Genomic DNA, 24584 nt, shown 5'->3' with positions numbered 1-24584 from the left:
CAGGTGCACAATGCAATCACATACACACAGCCATGTTTACTATTCAACCAAGCTTTACTACATACTGAATGAGTGTGTGGTGAAATTCAAAGCTGGGTTGACAGAGACGCCCAGCTGAACATTTACAGAAATTAATACAAAGAAAAGTCTCGCATACTGATACTTTTTTTAACATTCATAAGAAGTTAGGACGTTCACCCAAAAGGCATTATTAACTTCCATCAGTTTTACAAACTGAATTTACATTCTAAAGATTTATTTCTGCCTAAAAAGGAACATAACATATTTTGTTGAGTGACCCTATGTTGATGTATCTCTTATTAGAATATAAGACAATACAAGACATTCTTAGCACGACAAGAACTCCTTAAATACTTAAAAAAAAAGCATATTCTGATAAGCACATTTAAATATATTGAGGTGTAAAGAATGTTTTCAGGCAAAACAAGTTAAAATAAAAGGAAGTGAATCAGTATTTCTCCCTCTCAGTTACATTCCTAGCACTGTGATATCAAGTTAAATCAATATATTACAGGTTTTATTGTATGTAGTCAAACATTTCTCAGGTGTATGGGATGAAATTTGGACTCAACTTTTTTTTTTTTTACAACAGCCATGATCACAAAATAGTTTTCGTTCTTTGATGGTTCATAATGAGGATGTTACATCATACAAATACAGTATTTTGGACTTTATGTTGACTCGTCTCTGCCTTGACACCTACACTCACACCCACCACATGTGTGTCAGGATTCAGTGGTGCATTACTTTCCCTCCTTTGAAGCTTACAATCAGATATCATTTTAATTCAAAGTTCCTGGTGTATTTGTGCAGCTGTGGCACTTAATGACAGAAGGCAAGTTTCTGAACAATCAAGTATCATCATGTCACAATATTAACAACAGATCTTCTAGTCTATTAGTAAATACATATCATGACAGCCAGCATTGATATGATGCCAACATGTCTAATGTTACAACTATATGTCTCTTTAAAGCCTCTGAAAGAGCAGCACAAAAGGTAGAAAAGATCTTTAAGGTAGCCTAATCCCAATCCCTGGTCCAGGAGAGCTGGAGGTATTGCTGCTGGTAGTAGGATAAAGACTAGGAAGTATACAGCCCAGTCTTCATAGTTTAAGGTGTGTGTAGATTTAAAAGAGAAATTACCTGCATGCTAGCTGCAGGTAATGATGTGTTCTTACCTCTATAGTAAATCATATAAAGCTTGGATTGTTCGATTGCCACTACAGAGCTAGTTAGCACCAAATATCTAGCTTTCCTCCACTTAATAATTAATTCATTTACATATTTCAGTATTTGTGTGGTCTTTGAAAGGACAAGACTCTGGGAAATGTATTCATTATAGAAGTTGTGTAGTCTTATGTCTAACCAAAGAGTATCTAACTTCCAACTTTTCCAAGAAGCTGTAAAATGTTCTATTTAACAAGTCTAAACACTTGGGATTTTAATCCTCCCTGTACGTGTGGGTGCGATCATTTAGTAATGAGGATCACAGTCTTCCAGCAGACTGTCAGTGATGTAACCAATCTTCAGCAGGTTTTGGTAGTAGTGTTTCTCCACAGCGGTGTTAACAGTCCAGCCCACCACCTCCACACCTCGCTCTGCCCAGTACTGAACGTAGTCCCTACGTACGGGAGGAAAATAACAAAATACAGCTCAGTAAATAAGGAACAATACCCACAGCCAGATAAGTATTTAGTACATAGAATAGTGAACCCCTTAAATAAAGCAGTGTCTACTTATGACTTGGGAAAGGGTTTGATAGCATTTTATTGAATCATCCTTGTTTTTTTTTTTTTTTTTTAGATTATATACATACAAGATCAACATCAAGATTTGTCTTAACATCTTTCATCTTTCAACATTCTTAAACCCTGTGACTCGCATACAACTTTGCGCCCGTGCATCATAACGGTAAAACACATTAGATTTCACCTACAGTGAGATGAAGTCTTTCTGCATGAAGATGGCAGAGACCCCACAGAGTTTCCACAGTATGTGGTGATGGGCCCAGTCCAACAAGACGTCCAGAACCCCCATCCACAGCTGACCCGATGTTGACAGGGACCGAGAAGTGCCATCGCCAAAGCGGCTCAGTCTCCAGGGGCGGTGGATAAGAGCTGTTACCACGTTGGGGTCAGTCTGACGCATCTGTGGGCCGCAAGAGGTTGGAGGTCTTTAGTCAGAAACAGTCTAATTAAGGTTTACTTCTATGATGGTTCAGTTTAAAGCAGCAACAAATCAGAAATGCATATCATATTTAGGTTTTAGCTAAGAGAGAGAGAGAGAGGGGATAAAATGCAGCAAAGGGCCCATGTTAGGGTTGAACCGACGGTCGCTGTGGTAAGGATTCAGCCTTGATGCATGGTGAGCTACCAGGGCGCCCCAAAGAGCTTCCTATAGACGATGATTATCATTTTAAGTTAATCAGTAATGTTCTTTGTTACCTTGTAGATGACTTTGGGTTCAAAGGAAGAAACAATGCTGGAATTGTAAAGGACAGGGAACTTCTTATACATCTCATGAAGCACTGCTGCAGCCTGGAAAAGAGGATAAGTTATTAATATTCCATAGAAACAGAAGAAATTACTTATAGAACAGTATTTAACTATCTGATAATAAACCGGCTTATTTAAAGAGATTACATAAATGAGTGCCTCCTAGAAGGTTCAAAGTGTAGGTCAGAAAAGCCTTATGGCTGGAGGGCTGATTGAATTAAACAGACAGAGCTGTAATTTCTCTGCACTGAGCATGTCTGTAGGCTACAGCCAGATAACATCATTGGTCCAAATATGCATGTACGCATACATTTATCTGGAGTCTTTCATATTCAGTACCTTATCAGGTTGATCTTTGACATTAAAGAAAATAGTCAGCTGGTGTCTGATGCATTCCTCCACCGCCTCCTGCAGAGTTGGGACCTTCTCACCACTGAACTTGTCCCTGGAGACAAAAGAAATCACAGCAGGTTTTTAAGGCAAAACTGAGGTAACATTCCTGCTGTATCACTCTTTCACGTTCTAACTCTGCACCCTTATTTTAAGTCTTTAAAATTGGTGAGAAGAGCTACTTCAAATGGTGACATATTTGTGAGGGGCAAGGGATCACTCATATGAAAACTATTATTCTCCATCTCAAACCTTTTAATATGAGGATCTTCACAGATTTTTTCATCTTATTTCATGGACACACTATCCTTTGTTTCTTTACTTAAACATTAAATGACAAGCTAAGATTTTTAGAAATCTAAGCATTTAATTCACATGCTTAGACGAGAGGAAATGACTCTTTAATATGCAGCATACTTCAGCCTGTGACAAGCAGCAGCATCTAGCCTCTTAAGTTTGACCAACTGCAGTTTGCTAACAGGTCCAGAGCCGTTGGTGGTGCGGTCCACAGTCTCATCATGCATCAGCACGGGCACTCCGTCGGCTGTGAAACTCAGGTCCAGCTCCACTCCGGTTGCCCCGTTCCTACTGGCCTAAAGAAGGACATCACAGGGGGACAAGAAAATGAAAATACAGCTTCCTTTGCAAAATGGGCTTGGGTTTTTGAACAACATGAAACAATGAGCCTGCATAAGTAAGAAAGTGTGACACAGTGAGTCAGTACCATCATTTAACAGTAAGGATATATCCTCCATATCTGTGGGTACTATACACATTCTCCAGTGCTACAGACACATGGAAAGTACAGGAGCTGTGAACTGAATGTGTGACATGAAAGATGAAGAGGGTAGAGACTATCAGTGCATTCAAATGGAGCATGTTGATTTTTAAGTTGTCTCTAGGACACATAGTAGTTTCAAGTTAAATGGTTGGCTGCTCCAGTTTTAGACAAAGACAGCAAACGGTTGTTTGACCTCAGTCTCGTGAGACACAACACCTCAGTAATGTATGTTTGAGCCTCACTCTCTGTAGCCCTCGCCTTTTATAGTAAATGTTCAGAAGAATGTTTCTGTTCTCATTTCCGTGTTTGACTGGTAGTCAATGGTTTACCAATCGCCCTTAAAAATAATAACTTGAATAAAAGCATCACTAAATACTCCCAAACAATAAAACATGAATTGAATGTAGCTGGGCTTCTTAGCTTGATAACAAAAAAATGAGTAACCATGTTACTGTAAATACAGTATAATCATTAGTCAAAAGTGACACCTAGGGGAGGACTCCTGCCGTCTAAATTTCAAATCACTTACAGTGAAAAATAGATCCAAGAATAACGCCCCCCCCCCCTCCGCATCAGAAGGATGAATACAATTGTCACTAGAAAATATAAATTCTTTTTGATACCTATGATACAAATGTAGGTACGACCCAGACATACTTTTCCATGGTCAGTAATACCAAAGACAAGGTTCAGTGGCAGCAAACTGGAGCTCTCATTACTGAATCGGAGAACAGCTGTTTCACCACTGTGCCATGTACAAACGCTTGAGCAGGATTTATTATGTCAGCTTTTCCACCACATTCAATAGCTGCCTACAAGGGCAGGTTAAATAGGCTAATGGATCAAGAAGAGGCTGAACAATAGCTTGTCAGAATCCTTCCAGAGGTGATGATGAAAGGTATGAGCTTAATTAGAGCATAAGATGCTAACTGCATATATGCATGTAGGACAGTTATGAGACACCACAAGGACAGCTGACTCAGCACCTTCAGTAGGTTAAAAAAAAAAAAAAAACACAAAAACACAACAGAAAAAGTGAGGGAAGAAATTATTTACAAGTCATGAAGTGGACCTCAATTCATAAACAGTTAATTTTTAAGGGTACATTAGAATTCAAATAGCACAATGAGCCACTGATCTGATACAAACTTAACCAGCTGGCCTCCCTGTCCATTCAGAATATGGTACTCTGCCTCCACTGCAAAAAAGGGAAGTCACGACATGCAAAGCCTAAGCAGCTAAAGCTATCAATATATTTATTACGACACAAAATCACTCAGGAAAATCCCTTTTTATTCATTTAGGGGCTCCTTTGCACCTGCAGTGCTGTAGATGTATTCAGAAACTAAATATAGCATATGATTCATGTAGGTGTTAGATATCTGTAGTATACTTTAGCTATATAAGTACACATGCACAGAGCTACATATTTTCATCTAAACAGATGCCTGCATGTCACCTCTCTGATCGCTGCCAAGGTGTTCTCCGGAGCATCGTGGCTGCCTCCGCGGTGCGCAACCACCGGGACGCCGCCTGATGGAGCCCTGGGCCGGAGGACGCGGCCGGCCTGGTCCCCTGGCACCGGAGGAAACCGGAACATCACCATGAAGACGTAGAGGAATGCGGTGAGGAGGGAGGCACCAGTGGCGCTCCGCGTCCCCAACACCACCAGCAGAAACACCGCCGAGAAATACACCACCTCATCTCCGATCTGCAGCATGACGAACGGTGGCCTATATACTGGCTGTATGTCTCGATCGGACCGGAGGATGAAAGAGTCGTTGTTTAGAAAGATGCCATGGAGAAAGCTCTGCTGTCAGCACTCAGGTGACTACATGGTGGAGGTGGTCAGAGAGCTCTTGTAAAGAGGATGCATGGGAGGAAGGAGGAGAGGCAGCTTCACTGCTATCGTCAATATCAAGTTTGAAATATATATGTAGTATATATATATATATATATATATATATATATATATATATATATATATATTTTATTTTTTTATTTAGAATGCATCCGGCCAGAACATTCAAAATAAAAATTACATTTAGCCCATTGTGTTTAAATAGCATACAGCTTATAGAGGTATTGAGGAAATGTGACCATAGGAGAAATGTGTGAAATGATGGCTTCACTCCATTTTTAAAAAAATCAGATTTATTTAAACACATCTCAATATTTAAGTTCTTTTTTTTTTTTTTTTAAACAAAAAACCCCCAATACTTTTATTTTGAAGACAACAATCACATGACCTATCTTATCTCAGACTCCGCAACATCTGGAGGCAGAGGGGTGCTGGGAGTTTGGGTGCAGGCAGGAATGCTCAAAGAATTTGTATTGAGTGTATCACTAAACACATTTAAACACAACCACAGTGCATCGTAAACATTCCCATTAAAACAAAAGGAACCAAAGGATAACAATAACAGGAATACATGCAACTGTTGTGACAAATGGTGAAGGAGACATTCTGCATTAAAAGGCATTTTCAGGCATCTTCTCTTTTGTTCCTTCTTTCTTTTCTACGTTGTTCAACATGTATGTTTGTTTAAAAAAATAATGATGGTCACACATTTAAACGTACAAGATTTATGTCATTTGAAATTTTTATATATATTTATATATAAAGAAAGCATTTTCAAAAGGTTACCTACAACTTGAAAGAAATCAGTCATCTACTTACCCACGAGGGTCAAAATGCTGCATTTAAGGCAAGTAGCTACTTAATTACTGAGTTTCATTTTAAGGGGAACAAGTCCTTAAGTGAAAAATGCGCCATCGTCTTATTATACGATCATGTCACTCAGATGCTGCTGTGGTCTCTGTGGGAATTGACCTGATGTGCTGGAGCAGCTGGTCGCAGTAGAGAGGACTCCGCTGTTTGTTTCGCACTGCCTCCACCTCCCTCTTCAGAAGTCCCGGGTGGACCGAGCTGCCTTTCTTCAGGATCTCTGGACACACAAACATACAAAACCAAAGACACAAGCAAGACAGGGGTCAGCACTCAGATCACCGTTTTGTCCTCTTTCACTGAGATGAAAGAGGACACACTCAAATAAAAACAGAAATACTCAACAATCTGTACTAATAATAAATATCCTCCATGCAAAGGCAAAGTAGTTTTGACATTAAAAGCACACAAAATGGTATTGATCTTCACATCTAACTCTCCAAAAGAAAGCCAATAAGCCTTTTTACCAAGTCGAACTATTCCTTTAATCTTAATACTTTAGGGGAGAGTTAAGACCTACTTAAATCCATGCATTGAAGAATGGGATTTTCAGTGTATCAAAAGGGGTTGATGGTCTAATTATGCCTGCTCTGATGCCTTTCTATTATCCATGTTGGTTTCAACAATCAAAGAAGAGTTTTCTAAAATTCAAATTCAAGCACATAAAACCCAAGTTCACTATAAATTTCAAATTAAGTTCCTAAATTTCTAACCTGGTACAGGCAGATCGACAAAGTCCAAAAGAAGTCAGAAAGCCAGCAGATGGCAGTGATGAACTACACTACATCAACTCTGCAGCTATGTGCAGGTACCCTTTCCTTCCACTGGGAGGCGATAATCCTCTGTTCAAATATTTTCCTCCCTGCTGTTCCCACACATCTTCTGCTGAGGTATATTGAATTTCTTGAATTGCAGTCAACGGGTAAATGCTTCAAAACCCACAATACAAAAGTGCTGTTCCAGTGGTGACATGCTGTCACTCTGGATCAGTTTGTTCATGTAAACTCATCATCTGATACCTGCCTTTAATCTTCAAGATGATGGAGGGGATTTTTAGCTTTTGTGTATACTGTACTCCGATGGGATGGAGCTGGGGTGGTGGGACTTTGAATTAAAGGAGAACAATGAGGACTTGTAAGAAGTGAGTTATACCCGTGCCAACAGTCTGTGTGATTGAGCAGGTAGCAGCAGTGCTGCCACGATGGTGGGATTATCAGGGTGGAGGACTGAGAGAGTGAGAGTAGGAGTGATGAGAGGGATGGGGGGATTGGGGGGGGGAGGTGCTGTCCGTCATACTGTCAGGACATGCTGCACACATCAAGCCACCTCAGAGATATGCGTTTGAAATCCAAGAAGCATAAGAATGGGATCAACTATTAAAAGGAACAAAGAGTAAGAAAGAGAACAAGGAGGAAAAGAAGAAAGCTTCAAACAGAGCCATGCATGACAGTGAGGAATGCTTCCACATTTGCGGTGCAGGCGCTTAGGGGTGCTGTCAGATACAGACGATCACTCAGCAACATCTGAGGTCATCTCATTTCACAAAGAGACTCTGGGCTGTCTACAAATCTACTGTACCTCATGAGATCACAGTTTAAAGCACTGGTCTGCATACAATGACTAGATTTCTATCTTTACACTGTATCGGGACAGATATGTTGATGCACTCTTTAAAACAGTTTTAATTTATAAAATGTCTGTCATTAGTGATCCAACATTTTCATACTTAAGAACGGCTGAACTTGAGAAATAACTTGCAATATTCTTTATTTCCATTATTGTCAACAAATCCCACAAAAAGATCCGAACCAACAATTTGTCTTTTTTTTAACACTTTTTGACTTACCTTGCCGGTTTGTAACTCTCAGACCCAAATCTATTTGTTCCCACTAAAAATGTAATAATAAAAAAAAGGGTCATATATATATATATATATATATATATATATATATATATATATATATATATATATATATATATATATATATATTTTTTTTTTCTTTTTCTTAAAGGGTACTGAATTTCCTAAAACGTCATTTTTAGCAAGTGTTCCTCAAACAGGAGTAAAGAGTGCATTTGTTGAGGACTTTTTTTCAGCTATGAGTGCTCTAGTGAGTAGTTACAGCAGCAGGACGGTGTATGTGGGATCAAATCAAATAAACTACAGAGCCCAAGTTCATTGTAATGAAAGAACATGTCACCCAGTGCAACAGTATGGCTCACTGATGTGTTTTTGGATGACTATTGAGCTCTAGGTCACAGAGGAATAAGATCCATCAGGCTTTGACATCAGGCTAACAGACAATACATGTTAGGAGGATCAATTCAACGTTGGTTTTGGTCTTTGCATGGGATTTGTTGACAATGAGAAAAACTTTATCCATTTATTATTATCAGTTTTGGTGTGTAACTAATTGCCAGAGCATGAGTTAAATATAAATCATATCCAGCATGGGTTGAGACAGCAAAGAAATTCTGATCCCTTTCATGTTTAAACTGGAACATACAGAATTACAATATCATTTTTCAAAGCAAATCCTGAAAATACATATGCACAACATCCCAAATCACTCAACTACAAAAATACAGATGTACAGTATGTGGGCTAAGGCTGGTTCATAAAGTTGATTTACATCTGTTATTCTGCCTTCTAAAGCCAAGGTTACAGACATTTTGATAACCAATTGCAACAACAAGAATGCTTGTTGTCATTGGAAGGCTTTCAAAAGCTTGCGGGGCTAAAATTCATGGTATGGAAGCTATTGCTGCATCTGGTGAGTGTGTGAATGCCTTCTCCTCTAGCCGTATGAAGACGAGAGAGCCTGTAGAGAGGCCTCTCTGTGCTGGCTGAGGCATCAGGGCTCACCTGCGTCTTTCCAAAAGTAATGACAGCTAACATCCATGAGAGTGGGAGAGAGTTAAAGTCCAGAGCAGCTGAGCCTCGGTTACACACTTCAGAAAACTCCACTCAGACTTTCCACTGATACATCAATAAAACACAGCCGTCCAAGCTACAGGTCTGTCACAGAAAACAGTGGGTATGAGAGGAGGAAGGTAGACGGGCAGATACAAGAGGAAGGGATTAAGTGGGAAAGTGAGAAGGACAGATGTGGAAAGATGGCGAAGGACGGGGGTTCCCCACATGGGTTGCCGTCGTGCGGTTCTGTGTTGGAGCAAGATCCTGGATGGAGATTTGCCACACAAACAGCCCAGTCTCCCCCAGGTGTACTGGCAGGGGAGTTATACAGATATTAGGGTTCAAATATTAACCTGTGAAGTGTCTCTCTCAGGTGGGTGCTTATCCATATGTGGATCTTGTGTTTCACTCTTGAGGGCCACCTATAGCCTTAGCCCCTAAGGACTTGCTTTGACAGGAGGAATTGCTCGAGCTGCTTTTAGTGATAAATTGTGTGGAAAAGAAGGATAACAGAGAGCTTTGGAAATAAAGGACAGGGGGGAATCTGCTGGCAGCGTGCCAGGCAATAGTCTGGTGTTTGATAGAGGATACCCCGGATTCCTCTCATCCTTCTGTGAGTGTCTCAGACACGGCAGGCTGGTCTGCAGATCATCCCGGCTAAACTCTGCTTTCATCGTCACCCCACATTCACCATCATCATCTTTACTATCTGTATCAGCTGAACGGGTTTATCAGGTAATCACGGTCATAAGGTGGCCATATCACATAATCATTTCAAGTCATATGTATATGCGCATTCATATTTTGTATCGCATAATTTAATCCCTCCTCCATCTTATCAGCACTGGTATCAAGGACAGTCAACAACGCATTAAACACCAACTAGAAAAAAGTTAACTTTTTTTCCCCCCATCAAGAGTTATGGTTATGATTAATAGTCAGGACTTGTAAAGAGTTGAGGGAAAAGCTACTGCACATCCCACACAGAGTAAATCTTTAAACAGTAATATTTGTGTTCACTTTTCTAAGATCCAGACTACTTATTCATTTTTGCACCCAGCATTATAAGGCCATGTGCACATCCTCCTCTTAAGGCCTCACCATCAACTATCCATCAACACTCCATCCTCATCTTTGAGGTTGCAGGTTCAAAACCCCCCCCCCCACCCAGTCTCACCGAGAACTTGGTCCTGCACCGAGCTGTCGGGGTCATCCAGGTGCAGCAGGAGCTGCTGGAAGAGGAGCTGCAGATGAGGAGCAAAGAACTCAGGGTTATAGTCTTTGGTCAGACTGGACAGCCACAGGCCGAGGGCCTGCAGGGCGACGCTGCGCACCTCCTCACTGCTGTCGTCCAAACGCTTCAGCAGCACTGTGGAGAAAAGACACCCCCACACACAATAAACAGATTACAGACAAAAGATTCTCAACAATTTTAGATGTTGAGTGGGCTAGCTGCTTTGAGCTTTTATTTTCATTATAATCATTGTTTTGCCAATTTCAGCATACATTTTCTATTGCCACATTTTCCCCAAATGTTTCCCTCATTGTGACATGTAATTATACAGAATGAATTGCAAAGTGTAGATGTACATTTCAGCGTGACAAAATTTAGTACATTCATTTTTGTGTGTGTGTGTTCTTCACCTACCGGGGTAGATCTTGTTAAGGGCCTCAGGGTGCAGACTGGTTCCTATGAGTCGGAGTATGGCGGACAGAGAACGACAAGCCAGCAGTCTGCTCATCTGAGAGTCCTCTTCCAGGGCTGACAACACCTGGGGACTCAGTTTCTCCTCCAAACACAGCAGCTGTACTCAGGAAATGCACAGACCAGCATACAAATCCATTAAATGTTAAATAACAAGATCCAAGTCTGCCTATATGCACAATACAACTCAAACTGACTAAAGAAGACACACTTAAAGTTAAAAATTTAATTAATTTAAAAATAAGATTACAACACAAACATCTTTTTTTTTTGTTAAATTCCTCATGTGATTTTCACAATAGTCAAGAATCCTCTATTAGAAGTCATGAACCTGCAACTTACTGAAGTGACTGCTTTGAGGCTGCATAGTCAGGACCACTTACTTTAATTTCCAAAACCCTGTCTAAAATGTGCGCTTCCAGTTGATTTACACCCCTTAGTTATCAACAATGAGAACTAGGAAAGACAAGGCTGTTTAGTGAAGGTGACAAAAGAACAGTTTCTACAATTTTATTCGATTATTTGTGTTTTTTTTTTTGTACCAAAGTGAAATATCACCTGAAGCATGACAGATTCACATCAGATCTGGATCAGTTTGTACAGACACATGGGCCTGGAGCCCAACTTTAGAAGCACAGTGAAGACGTTGTTTTCATCACACCAGCAGATGAGAAACAGAGGAAATGGACAAACAAGGTGAGGCTGAGCGAGCAGACACACAGGCCAAGAGGTAATGGCTAAAACCTCTGTCACTCCGTCTGTTTGCTATTGAAACCGTGCATGCGAAACAGTAAAAAAAGGGAGCGAGGGGAGAGGGAGGGAATGAGACAAAGAGGAGAAAAATTTGGCAGGGAAGTAATCCGGCATTACATAAGTGACAATCTGTGGGCGCCAAGTGTAACTAGAGCTGCTAATTGTTTTCACAGGGAATAGTGAGGAAACAATGTCCCTCAAATGAAAAGCTGTTTGATTTGCTGTGGAAATACACACATAACCTTCTATTGTTATACTTATCAGGACACATGTATGTTGTTTATTTCATCTCTACTTTAACCTAATTTTGAACCCAAACTCTGAGAGTAACCGTTTAGTCACCACTTTTCCAGATTTTCTATTCTTGTGAGGACATTTGGGTGCCATTACATAGTAAACGTCTGATCTCACACACACACACACACACACACACACACACACACACACACACACACACACACACACACACACACACACACACACACACACACACACACACACACACACACACACACACACACACACACACACACACACACACACACACACACAGTCCCCCAGCTGTTTGCTTTGCCTTGTAGTTAAAGACGTGTGACTAGAAGAGGTGTGTGCGCCGGTTTCAACTGGTCACTCTGCACACGCAAGTGCAAACACAGCCAGATGTGCGTGTGTTTGTAAGCACACATACTGCAACTGGGCACATGCTCTGACAGGCAGGTGCAAGAGCATGTCCCTGTGATAGTTCCTACGTACAACAAGGGCCCAAAACAGTGGAAGCATTGTTCCTAAGGGACAAAGGTATGTGAACTTGTTTGCCCCCATGTACACCTGCTACCTTTCGTGGCCAACTCTTCCCCAGCCAAGGGGAGAAAGATAGCAGATTTTATATTTTCCTAAATGGCCAAGTGGGACCGTCTATTTTGATGTGAAATGGACAAAACAGAGAGTTTGAAGTAAATGTCAACTCCGGGTAGATTAAAAGAATGCACTACCACATCTTTTCCTTCATATCGGAGTCAATAAAAAGTGTTTCTGCAGATTGGAGATCAGGAGTACGTACTACTGGAGACCTTTTATATCCGGTGTTTGCTTCCAATGCTTATGGGTCACTTTGAACAGGTGGAAATAGATGTAACCCCAGTGTGACATATGTGCCTTTACTGCATTTACTGTATGTGTGGGTGTACCTGTCCAGGTGTAATGGACCCTCCATGCAGCAGGGCCAGCAGACAGCTGAGGGCTGAGGTGCGGACGGCAGCAGCAGTACGGCCTGCGCGCCACACCAGGTTAGGAAGCAAGACTTCACACAGGAACGTCTCTGACTCATCACGGAAATGCCTGGAAAGAGGCACAGAAAAAAATAAATATGGCGACAGAACAGAACCATTATGTGGACAAGTGAATAATGATGGCTGTTTGGAATGCAACTGCAACACAATGGCTATACTGCAGTAATTTCCCCACACAACATCAGGGTGTCCTCCTTTCTCTCCCTCTCTTTTCCACTCTGGCTTAGGCCTTCTGACAGCTTCTCACACACCACCAGAGTCTGCACTGTACTTTTGCTCCAAACCAACTCCACCAGCTCTGGTAGATGCCTCTAGCCTCTGGCTGTTTAGCTGGTGTCACAACAAACTTGGCATGACATTTGATTAAATGTGCTGTAATGTTTCAGCGCCAGTAGGGGGAGACTGTGCGCCACTAATGCAGCCAGGACTATGTACTATCGCTGTTAGCTCAGTCTATTCATCTTGACAGGTGTTGAAAGCTCATCATGAATGACGGCAAAGACATTTTCCACATAGCAGGGATGATATCCAAAGGAAAAGAAGAGTGGGACTTTACCTTTGACTTTATGTCTGTGCACACACAGTAACACATTTCCACACTGGAGCTGTCTGTGCGTGCGTTGATCACAAAGCAACTGCAGAGCAAACCACAATCTCTAACAGCACAACACAGCATAACATTTACAGCTGAAATTTAAACTCAATACTAAACTTCTACGAATTTCTGTTTTCCGAGAAAATAGCCATATTATTATTGTGATAATGTATTCAACTATTTTGTCCATCCCTTTCTCATTTCTTCAAATCATACTTTCTTAAAACTTATTAAAGAATCTGCCAATACGTTAAGGAGAAGTCTCGTTTCAGGGCCATTTCTGACACACGCACAATTGGATCTGCTTCCTTTTGTCTTGTTACTGACAGGCCATATAGAAATTTGAAGGGAAAACACATTCGGGATAAGAGGAATATCTCACTCCACTAGCAGTTGTTTTTCTCTGTTTTATGCCTTGAAAGCTGAAATTAAGACTAAAGACTGATGCCTTTGCGTTAGCAGGAGAACATACTAATACCCTCGGAAGTGGTGATGATGACTTTCATTTCATTCACACACATCACCTTCTACTTAAATTTCACATCCAGCTTTTTAATCACAGCACACAAATCCACATGAAACAAAGACATTATGTGTGTGTGTGGATGAAAGACTTACACGGGCTCACTTACTTTCCCTTTCTGCTTGTTCTATAGCGGATCTGTCATTATGTCATTTTGTTTGTAGAACAAAAAGATGAGGTTTCTCTATGCCTATCATTGTCCTCTTGATAGTGTGTGTGTGTGTGTGTGTGTGTGTGTGTGGGGGCTACAAACTGCTGAGCAAAGATCAGGCCATAAATCATGAATGTAGGGATAAGAGGAGTATGAATGGAAATATTATGGCAGACCGCATAGCCCCACATACTGTAAGTTAAGCATTTGTTTGAAACCTTTTGAAGGTGTAACATGATTTCTGTCTCCTGATGGTCCTGCGATTACCGGAGATATAGCGGAGGAATGAGAGAAGCAGTTAGCAGCACAGGTGGCCGCGCTGGGAGTGGGGAAGAGACAGAGGCTCCTTTTGTTTAATACGCACATTTATGGATAAAATAATGAACGATGAAGGCTGAAAGCAAAGTTTCAATTTCCATATTTTTGGCAAAGGTGGCAGAATGTTTTGGTTAAAGAACACTTCCTGTTGTTTATGCAACATTTTTTCACTGACAAGGATATTATTTTGTCTAATATTCTTTATACTGCTGCCAGGCTCATGCCAAAAACGATCCCTCAAATTAACCAATGGAAACACCGACCAACCCTTATGGACCTTTTGGCTGCAGGGTTAGGGTTAGTTACACGCTGCACAGATGTCTCCATGGAAACCCCACGGACAAGGTTTGTCTTTCTGATCGACAGCAGCAGCTGCTATGATCGCTGGGACCCAGAGAGGGCCTCAAGCTTAATGCATTCCCTCAGATTAGAGCTCTGAGCCCGGCCTGAAGGCTGCACAGCTGAGGGCTCGGAGCGGACCCTGGAGGGTGAGGAGGGGGGGGGAGACAGACGGACGGACAAACCCACAAACAGGAGCTCCTCTCTGGGTGTCAGACATCCCTCCTATCCTTCCTAATTCATTAGTAAAATAACCATTCAAAGGTGTTATTAAATCACAGAGGAGTGATTCAGACATCATTTGCCTTCTCCAGGCATGCTGAATAACTAATTTGAGTTACTTCTAATTGATATTCCCAAAGAGACAATGTTAACGCAAAAGGGACTCCTTATAGTCTATTTGATGAGTTTGTTTGTAATGTGCTTTATAATTTCTGAAGTATGATGAATTGCGTCATGCCTGAAATATACCCCTATCGTCTATCATATGACCCTGCCTGAATCAACCGCAAGTCCTAAGGAAGCTGATGGGGTTACAATGACCTCATGAAAACAACACAATTGTGTTTGTATGTGTGCGTTTGTAATTATGGTCCCTTGTGGGTGCGGCACTAATTTGCAGGTTAATGTGAGGATAAGTCTAAAAATATGAGCTGTGCTAATAACGATGACTGGGAAAACTCAGGCTAGACAATGCCAAGCAGTTAAAGCTCAATGTAACGTCATGCAGCGATGAAATGGAGGAATAGGTACCTGCAATATACCTGTTGTGTGTGTGTGTCTTTGATTCATAAGATAACTTGCTCTGTGTCTGTATCAATATGTTAATGTGTGCATAGTATGTGCCCCTCTCACCCTTTGGAATCCAGTGTGTTGGATGCATCCAGTAGCAACTTAGCAAGCATTGTGAAGATGCTCATCCTCATCTCTAGGTCTCTGTCCGATTGAAGGCAGCTGCACAGCAGAGGCATCAACTGGCTCACAAACTCCCCAATCACTGGACCTATAACACACACACACAGTTTTGCATTACTACTGAGCAGGTTTTTTTGGCAATGTGTATCTTCATTGGAAAGTTTACAGAACATACAGTAGATATAGATCACAAATATGGGCAGAAAAGGGGGAATGACGTGCAACAAAGGTCCCCGGCCTGAACTGAACCAGGAACGTTGCAGTAATATAGCATGGGTCTTAAACACAAGGCCACCAGATGCCCCCACTACTGCAATATAATAATATGAACTTAATGTGTTCAAAGCTATCTTCAGTGTCACCTCAGCAGTGCTTAAACGTAAACTCTTTGTTTAAAGTCTTCCTAACTATGCCACCTTACTGGGTCAACAGTCAAATGACTTAAATGAATTCGGTAACCATTCATTTTCAGCCTAACCACCAAATACTAAACCTATCCTTAACGACTCTTTTTGGAGCGAAGACACTTTCATTTATGCATTTTCTTAATTCTTCTTTGTCCAGAACAACTGTCAAATCCCAAACAAGATTTTTTTTTTTATGTTTAGCACTGACCAGAGGGCTTATTGAGACCTCAAGGGACTGGTGAGACAGTGACACAGAGCTCAGAGGAAATGAGACATAAAAAAAGGTCTTTGTGTGACAGAGTGTTTCTATTAAAGAAAAAAATAAGAAACTTACAAGTATTCCCAGTTATACTCATACCCACACACACCCTCCAACAGTCTGACTGCGTGTTTACAGAGCTATATATAGTAATCTGTGTGTGTGTGTAATGAGTGATAAGTCTACTGTTTGGACTGAATTGTCCAGACATGAGAGGAGACAGAGGAAATCCTGAGACTGCCTTAGGGTGGTGGCCAACGTCATAAAGAGAACAGGAAAACAGAGAGAGAGAGACCTATTTTATCTGACGGGAATGTGTGAATCAAAGGTCGGGTCATTTAACCAGAGGTGTTGGAGGAGATGTCTGCAGGTCGCCGCACAGTGACTACGGAAATGACAAGGCTGTGATAGGAAATTTCCCTACACTAAAAGAGACACACACACGCACAGACAAACACACCTCATTACTGCTAAGAGAAATTATCAGCATGCATCCTGTCCTTGAGCAAGGCACTAAACCCCAGACATGGAGAAACAGAGAGAGGGAGATTGCTCCAGTCTACACACAACAGATCAAACATTCTCACACGAGGTGAAGGACGAAAGACTGTGAGGAGGATATGAAAGGGCAATCATTATTCTTGTCTCCAACAAACACAGATGGAGTGTGTGAGGAGCTGATGAGCAAGCAAAATGACCAATTCTCAGTTGTCAAATTATCTACCGTCAATTGTTTAGCAGAGGGCCGATTTCCCTGAATCATGTGCACATCAAACCAAGCAGCCCCACGCTTTGTATTCGCTGCCCGTAATGAAGTCCTTGGGTCCAAAGATCACATCTGTAGAAATGAAACCTAGGCACACACACACACGCACGCACGCACACACACACACACACACACACACACACACACACACACACACACACACACACACACACACACACACACACACACACACACACACACACACACACACACACACACACACACACACACACACACACACACACACACACACACACACACACACACACAGCTTCAAAGTAGCCTTGATCCAGGGGAAGGTCAAGAGCAGGCGGCTGTGGTGCCGTTTGATGTAGTGACCTGCATGGGGATCACTGAGTGGACTTAGAATGGACTGGTCAGTTAGCCGTGGGAGTGTGTGTGAGAGTCTATGTGTGTGTGTGGGGAGGGTGGGGGGATTAGAGGGGTACCCAGTTGCCCAGTCAATTAGAAAGACAGGGGAGGGAGGAAGAAAGAGATGGAGATGGAGATGAAAGAGTGGCACATGGAGGTGCTGATGATGGAGGATTATATGGTATAGAGGGAGGTAACGGGAAGTCTCAGCACAAAGACAGGGTCACAGCTTTTTAACCCAGTGCTGCACACGCATGCAGGCACGCATTCACAGAGAGAGAGAGAGAGCGAGACAGGAATTTACAAAAGTCAGTAAGCCAAATGGTGCTAATGACAGCCCTGTTTTTTATTTTTTTCAGACCATGAGCCTCTCTGATTGGGTAACAGAAAAAAAATTCTTCCACTGTCTTGCTCGTTCCACTGAGACACTCATTGATGGGCATCCATCTTGGACAACAACAATGGAAATGCATGCATCCATTGGGACTTCAAGCAATAAATCATACACATTTTAACCTTTAATATTTCATCATTTAACAGCTCTCATATCCATCAAGTGGTGCTGACAATTGCTCCCACCACCACTGACACATAGAATATATATGTACATATGTCGCTCAGGAGCAGTGTGAGACTATTTGAAAACATGGCTGAGGAGTACGCTTTTTTCTGCTTCTATGAGTGCAGGTACTAGAAAATGATACATCCGGACACATTACAAACAATTTCAATAAACTATCTGGATTCTTTGTACTTCAGAGAGTCTGTGCTGCTGTTTTGACAGCTGCTGGTTTTGATGTGTTCTCGATGATGGATCATGTGTGAACAGGACAAACAGCTTGACGTTTAAAATATGACGTAACATGTGTCTGAACAAGTTGAGGAAAGAATGGCTTCACAAACCACACCATGAAGTAACGTTTAATAAAACATGATCAAGATTATATAGTCTCACCGACGCGCTAAGGTGAAATGGACCCAAAGAGCATGTTCAGACTGATGACTGATGTTGTGATTTTCCCATCATTAACAGGTATTTTGACAGGCAAATTTCTCAAAACCTTACTGTATATTTTTGACCATTATAGTGCCTCTATACGTGGAAAATTCAGCACCTGCTGTATAATTTGGCAATGTCTTGTGCATATTCAGGCTTCACTTCTCACCTGATTGTATGACTATGATATGCAGTTGAAGTCTCTGTGGGGAGTAACTGGACCAGGTGTTGACAGAGGCAGACAGCCAGTCCAGCAGCTGGCCCATATGTTGTCTATAGAGCTCCATCACTGAATCCAGGCCCTGCACCTTACACAAGAATTGTACACTCTCCAAGGCCTGTGGGAGAGAGGGATAGGAGCAAAAAAAATTTGTCAACACATTTTTGCAATCTTAACATTAAATCATAAAGATTTTAGAGAAAAAATATTTGTGGAAGATGAGCAGAGGGCATTGTGTTCCAAGGTCAGAAATTACAGCTGTTTTCTTGTAATTTTAGGAATTTTTTGGGGTCACTCTCACACGGGAGGCTCAAAACTATCATGTGAAACCATGGGAAGAACAACACTGCAGACATGACAAGGTTTTACACAAAACCACTTGGAAACAAAAAACCCGACAGATACACAGGATGTTGCAAAAGGCACAGGAAGACACACACACACACACACACACACACACACACACACACACACACACACACACACACACACACACACACACACACACACACACACACACACACACACACACACACACACACACACACACACACACACACACACACACACACACACACAGAGCTGGGAGGAAAGGACAGGAATGAGAGATAGGAGAGTAAATAATTAGCTGACTCTTTAGGGCAGGGGAACTGACCTTTAGGGCACTTCATAGTTCCCTTCATAGTCCCTCGGGGATGGACAGGGACAGAGACAATATCTGAATCACAGATCGTCCCTTTCAGAAGAAAGCTAGACAACCCTGAGCTGTCCACTGATGGGAAAGACGTGCCCCTTTTCTGGGAAAACAAGTTCTGCTTTTCCTCTGGGTCCGGGAATGCCCAAGGCCATTCTCACCCTCCCTCTCTTTTTCTTAATTCATTCCTTCTCATCTCTTCTCTAACACTGCTCCCTGTCTGAACATAAACCAATGCATTACACACACACACACACACACACACACACACACACACACACACACACACACACACACACACACACACACACACACACACACACACACACAAAAAAACACACACACAAAAAAAAAAAAAAACACACAAAAACACACACACACACACACACACACAAACACACACAAAAAAAAAACAAAAAAAAAAAAAAAAAAAAAAAAAAAAAAAAAAAAAAAAGTGGTGTCTGGTAAGCATCGCTGCCAGTCCATTCCCGCTCCTCTCCCTGTCATTAGCCTCCAACGGCGACTAGCAGTAAGGCGACGTTCTGGCCACAGATACCGTTGGCTTCACTTGTCACTGTTCCTGTTTATCCCTTTGCATTTGTGGCTGACCACAACATGAAAGCTTGTTACTTGCATATTACTTGGCTGTTGAGGCCCGAGGAGGCACAAATAGTACTGGGCAGATGACACACACCTGCTAAGAAACACAACTCATTGCTCTCTGTTTTTTCCTCTATTTCTGTCTGTCTGTCTTTTTCTCCACCTTTTACCCGCCTCCTTTCACCCAGCTCTGGATTTAAAGTTCCACTCCAAAGGTGCAATTTCAGCTCCCCTGGCTAAGTGGGTAATTATACAGTTGGCCATGCCCACTTTGAACTTGTACAAATGCTGACATTCCTCAAATAGCTCTCTTGCTTCATAAAACCTGCTTACCTTTCTAATAAAAAAGGATGGAAAACTGAAATTGGGGTAAAAAAGGTGCCATGTCAAAGTAGAACTGAATAATTACACGGGGCGGGGCAAGGTGATTATGCTTTCTCTACGAGGAACAAAGTGAAAACAAAGCTGCATAGAGGATTGCATCTACCAACTGTTTTCTCACCTTTTCGCTGAGATGTGGCTCGGTGGAGAGGCTCTGGACAGTGACCAGCACCTGCAGCAGCTGCAGGCTGACTGAGCTGTGGTCTGACTCACACTGACGCAGCAGCACATCCACACAGGCCAACAACTGCTCCAAGTACACAACCTGGGAAAGAGGGAGAAGTATTATAAGACTGTCTTGTCTGGTTTCTAGCAGATGTGAGTGCTGTGAGAAGTATTTGCCTTGAATGTTTGCTCTGTCTATCAGTGAACCCCACTGCACATCAAGTCTTCTCAATCTCCCTTTTCTGCTCTCACTCCCCTTTCTCTTCCACAGCACACCATCACAAAAAACCTTACAGTCGCTTATTTTACACAAAAGATAACTGAGTAAACGACAAGATACAAAAACTCAGAGTGAGAACTTTCCATCTCCAGACATTAATGTGTGTGATATTGCTGTCACTTGTCAGCCAGTGGTGTGGTGAGCTCATGTTTAGACAAAGAACTGCAGCTCAGGCTACTTTCTATGCCATCACTGGGATCATGGCCTCTTTTCCTGTTTTCTCGCAGCCTGTCATTAGGGCTGGATAGGAACAGGGAGAGATGGAAGGTAAGTGTGTGTGTGTGTGTGTGTGTGTGTGTGTTTTTGTATGTGGAGGGTTGAGCAGGTAAAGTGCCCTGTGGGTGTTTACTTTGGTCTGGTGATGAGGAGTTGGGTGGTGAGGGGGACTCAAGTGTGTGTGTGAGCAAGAAATACTCAACGCAACCTCCACATATGCTCCCTTACTCAAAACACACACCCGCTCACTGAGCTTTGACTAACAAATACCAGAGTTCTATCACTAGGGGGCGTACTATCTTTTCATAATAGCTATTACATAGTAGCTATTGTGGAGCATAGCTTGGCATCAATGTAGGAAGAAAAGCAGGTGTTAAGCCAAGAAAAGATCCTCAGTGTTAAAAATCCAGGAATTGTGAGGAGGAAAGAGAGCTAAGGGACTTCCAGTCTGCGAGGCACATTTGCAAATGTTTTTATTTTGCAATTGAGTGTTGAGCACACACTGGAAAAAAAGCTTGTTATGCATATCTTGAGTCCAGGGTGTTAGTTAAGTGTGTGGACACATTTTTCTGAGGCTAAACATCCATGCAAGCCCTGAACAACCATGACTTGCTCTCATTTCTTCAGCTGCCTAGACTCAAAAACAGCTTACCCACTGCACTGTGCACTCATTTGATGGTTATTGATGGGGGAAATCCCTGCCTATGGCCAAGCCATTTGCTGGCACTTAAACACTGCAGGAGCTCCAGGAAGGCAGTAGTGGAAATAACGTGACAAACAGTGGCAGACACACACATTAGCGTACACATACACAGACACGCATATTATACATGCACAGAAAACAACCATTAGGGCTGGACAAGAGAGAAAGAGAGAGAGCGGAAAAAGTGGTGCAGTGTAATGACTAGGTGGACACCTGGAGCCAGGCGAGATACACCTGGTTTTATTGGCCTGGGCACGCTCCCGGGGGCTCGTTACACAGTGCATGTCCGCATCTGTCCACCACTGCATACATCAATTACACACACACACACACGACTCCACTTTAAGAAGCCATAAGCCAGGCGATGGATTCCTATCCAGTGGGGAGCCCACCCCCAACAGCTACTGATGTTGCTATGGCAACAGGAAAACAAACACAGGGGGTGCATGGGATGCCGACCCCTCGCAGTCAGGTAGAGTTTGCTATGCTGCCTTTCTTCTCCTCTCTTCATCTGTCGTTCAGTGGAGCAGTGAGCAATATGCAGCTGTCATTCATGACAAAGGGCAGGCACGCAGGAGACACGCGGATGTATGGCAGCATGTATGTGCATTCAGCAGAATACTGGTCGTTGTGACACGTGCAAAAGTTTCTCCATGCACAGACAAGATGAAAAGACACAGAGCCTACTTTTCCCACCCGCTCTCCTGCTGATCTGTTCCTCTAGGCTACTGTAGGTCAGGTACTTTTTACAGAGTTTAACCAAGACAGCATATTCACTGTTAACAAGCCTGGTTGTAGATATGCCTGCTAATTCACGGTCAGGTCCCCTCTTTATACTCTAGCCCTGCAGATATTGTGATGCCCCGTCACCATGGCAAACCACAACACAGCGAGGCTCAGCTGATGTTAGGTGTGTGTGTGTGTGTGTGTGTGTGTGTGTGTGTGTGTGTGTGTGTGTGTGTGTGTGTGTGTGTGTGTGTGTGTGTGAGAGAGAGATGTTAGGAGTTTGTTAATCCTCTGTGGAATACCCCTTTAAAATGAATCCCATATGCGAATCATAAGCAAACACCACCATATATAAACTACAGAACCTCAGAACACGATGGCTTCTCTAACCACTGGCCCGCCTTTCATTTTCCCTCAAACCCTTGACATCATCTAAAATTTATGACCAATATTTTTATTTTTCACCAAGCATGTGTCATTTATTTTTGTAAGCCGCCTTTTTCCCCTTCTGAAATAAAGAAAACAGGGACTTGAAAGAGTTGGCGAGTTTAAGTTGTGCAGAAATATCATATATCAGTTTCCAAATCTTCATCTTGTTCCCCAAACTCCCCATGGAGCCCTGCAGTTCCCCCTGCTTCTGTTCACTTTGAAGATGATTTATACTTCATTTCTTAACAGGCCTCATTTTGTCAAAGTCAAACTTCACTTCATCTTCCTTTCTGCCTTTGGTTCATGTGGCACATAACTCTGTCAAGTTGGATCCAAACGCACATATAAGTTTTCAAGACGCTACGCCCATATCTTCGTTGTTTGTCAGCAGGTAATTAAACCATTATCAAGCACATAAGGATCTAAGGGCTAACCAATACTTCAAACTGAGCAACTGTGAGGTAAGGGAGTGCACAATATTCTGGGTCAGCATTTCAGCACAGCACAAAGAGGGAGAGAGGGATGCAGGTGCTCCTGTCTCCAGTGGTGTTATTTACAGCTACACAGTGATCTGGCCCTGCTCCCTGCGATGAAGCCTGCCTGTTGTCGAAGAATGTTGCAGGTGCTCTGTCTGGTTGAGCTATTGGATCACAACGCTACATGCTTTGCCGTCAGAAACACAGACAGAGGCAGCTAGATGGAGAAACAGACAGAGAGGAAGCAGAGGTCTGCCTCCATCTGTGCGATGTGTGACCGCTGTCCCGTCCTGTTAGTCCTCTCCCTGTTTGACCTTGCCGGATAGCGACCAGGGAAGACAAAAGGGGGGGTCAACTTCCCTGCCATTTATCACCGTCCTTGACCAGGCAGGCTTTGAAATTTCAGGGATTCTTTTAATGCTGTGGATGAACCACAGTCCGGTGCCGAGACCTTACACATGGTTATAAAAAAAAGAAGAAAAAAAAAGCCTTGTCTGCTCAGAGGGGGTCAGAACAGTCATGCAGGGGTCACATGAAATTAGTGGATTTTTGTTATTATTATCCCAGGGAGGAAATTCTTGCAGGCCTCACTGGGAGGGGGGAGGGGTCATGGGTATAGGTGAGTCAGTAGTGCGGCAGGATCAGAAAATAACTCTCTGTTATTTTGATTCTGAAAGGGAAACATATTTGGTGCAAGAGAAAAGGAAGCGGGGAAGAGTCTGTTTCGGACTTGATTGGATTTTTCCACTGGCAGACTGTTTGCAGAGAAACTAAAAAAACATTTTTAATAATTGCTGCGATTTGTAAAAAAAAAAAAAAAAAAAAAAAAAAGATATGTGCATGGTTGTGGCAGCACATTTCACCGATGCGTGTGAGTCGTTTTGATTAGAAACTTGTAATGTTAGATTTGAAAAACACCATGTGGCCAGACACTGTCACTATAGCAGTGTCAGCAGTTTAGAGAATTACTC

At 42.3% G+C, this 24584-nt stretch overlaps 2 protein-coding genes across 3 annotated transcripts in view; both read right to left on the bottom strand.

Moving 5' to 3' along the window:
• Window positions 1-35: 35 nt before the first annotated feature.
• Window positions 36-5626, bottom strand: LOC120574400 (glycerophosphodiester phosphodiesterase 1-like). Its single transcript, XM_039824663.1, has 6 exons — window positions 5149-5626; window positions 3326-3501; window positions 2858-2963; window positions 2468-2560; window positions 1960-2171; window positions 36-1644 (listed from the first exon to the last, which is right to left on the bottom strand). The coding sequence occupies exons 1-6, from the start codon at window positions 5407-5409 to the stop codon at window positions 1497-1499; spliced, it is 996 nt and encodes a 331-aa protein (XP_039680597.1). The 5' UTR covers window positions 5410-5626; the 3' UTR covers window positions 36-1496.
• Window positions 5627-5841: 215 nt separating this feature from the next.
• The window catches only part of LOC120575071 (dynein assembly factor 5, axonemal-like), a 24867-nt gene continuing 6124 nt past the window's right edge, over window positions 5842-24584 (bottom strand). For both annotated transcript variants that reach the window (XM_039825670.1, XM_039825669.1), the window contains exons 7-13: window positions 20740-20883; window positions 18893-19061; window positions 15863-16010; window positions 12980-13130; window positions 10983-11139; window positions 10512-10703; window positions 5842-6637 (exon numbers count right to left, since the gene is read on the bottom strand). In XM_039825670.1, the coding sequence (XP_039681604.1) occupies window positions 6486-6637; window positions 10512-10703; window positions 10983-11139; window positions 12980-13130; window positions 15863-16010; window positions 18893-19061; window positions 20740-20883 (1113 nt within the window). In that variant the 3' untranslated portion in view covers window positions 5842-6485. The remainder of the gene's footprint in view (window positions 6638-10511; window positions 10704-10982; window positions 11140-12979; window positions 13131-15862; window positions 16011-18892; window positions 19062-20739; window positions 20884-24584) is intronic.

This window comes from Perca fluviatilis, chromosome 15, assembly GCF_010015445.1.
Source record: "Perca fluviatilis chromosome 15, GENO_Pfluv_1.0, whole genome shotgun sequence".
NCBI lineage: Eukaryota > Metazoa > Chordata > Actinopteri > Perciformes > Percidae > Perca > Perca fluviatilis.
Note: the sequence above shows the minus strand (reverse complement) of the source record. Positions and strands in the feature narration are given on the sequence as shown.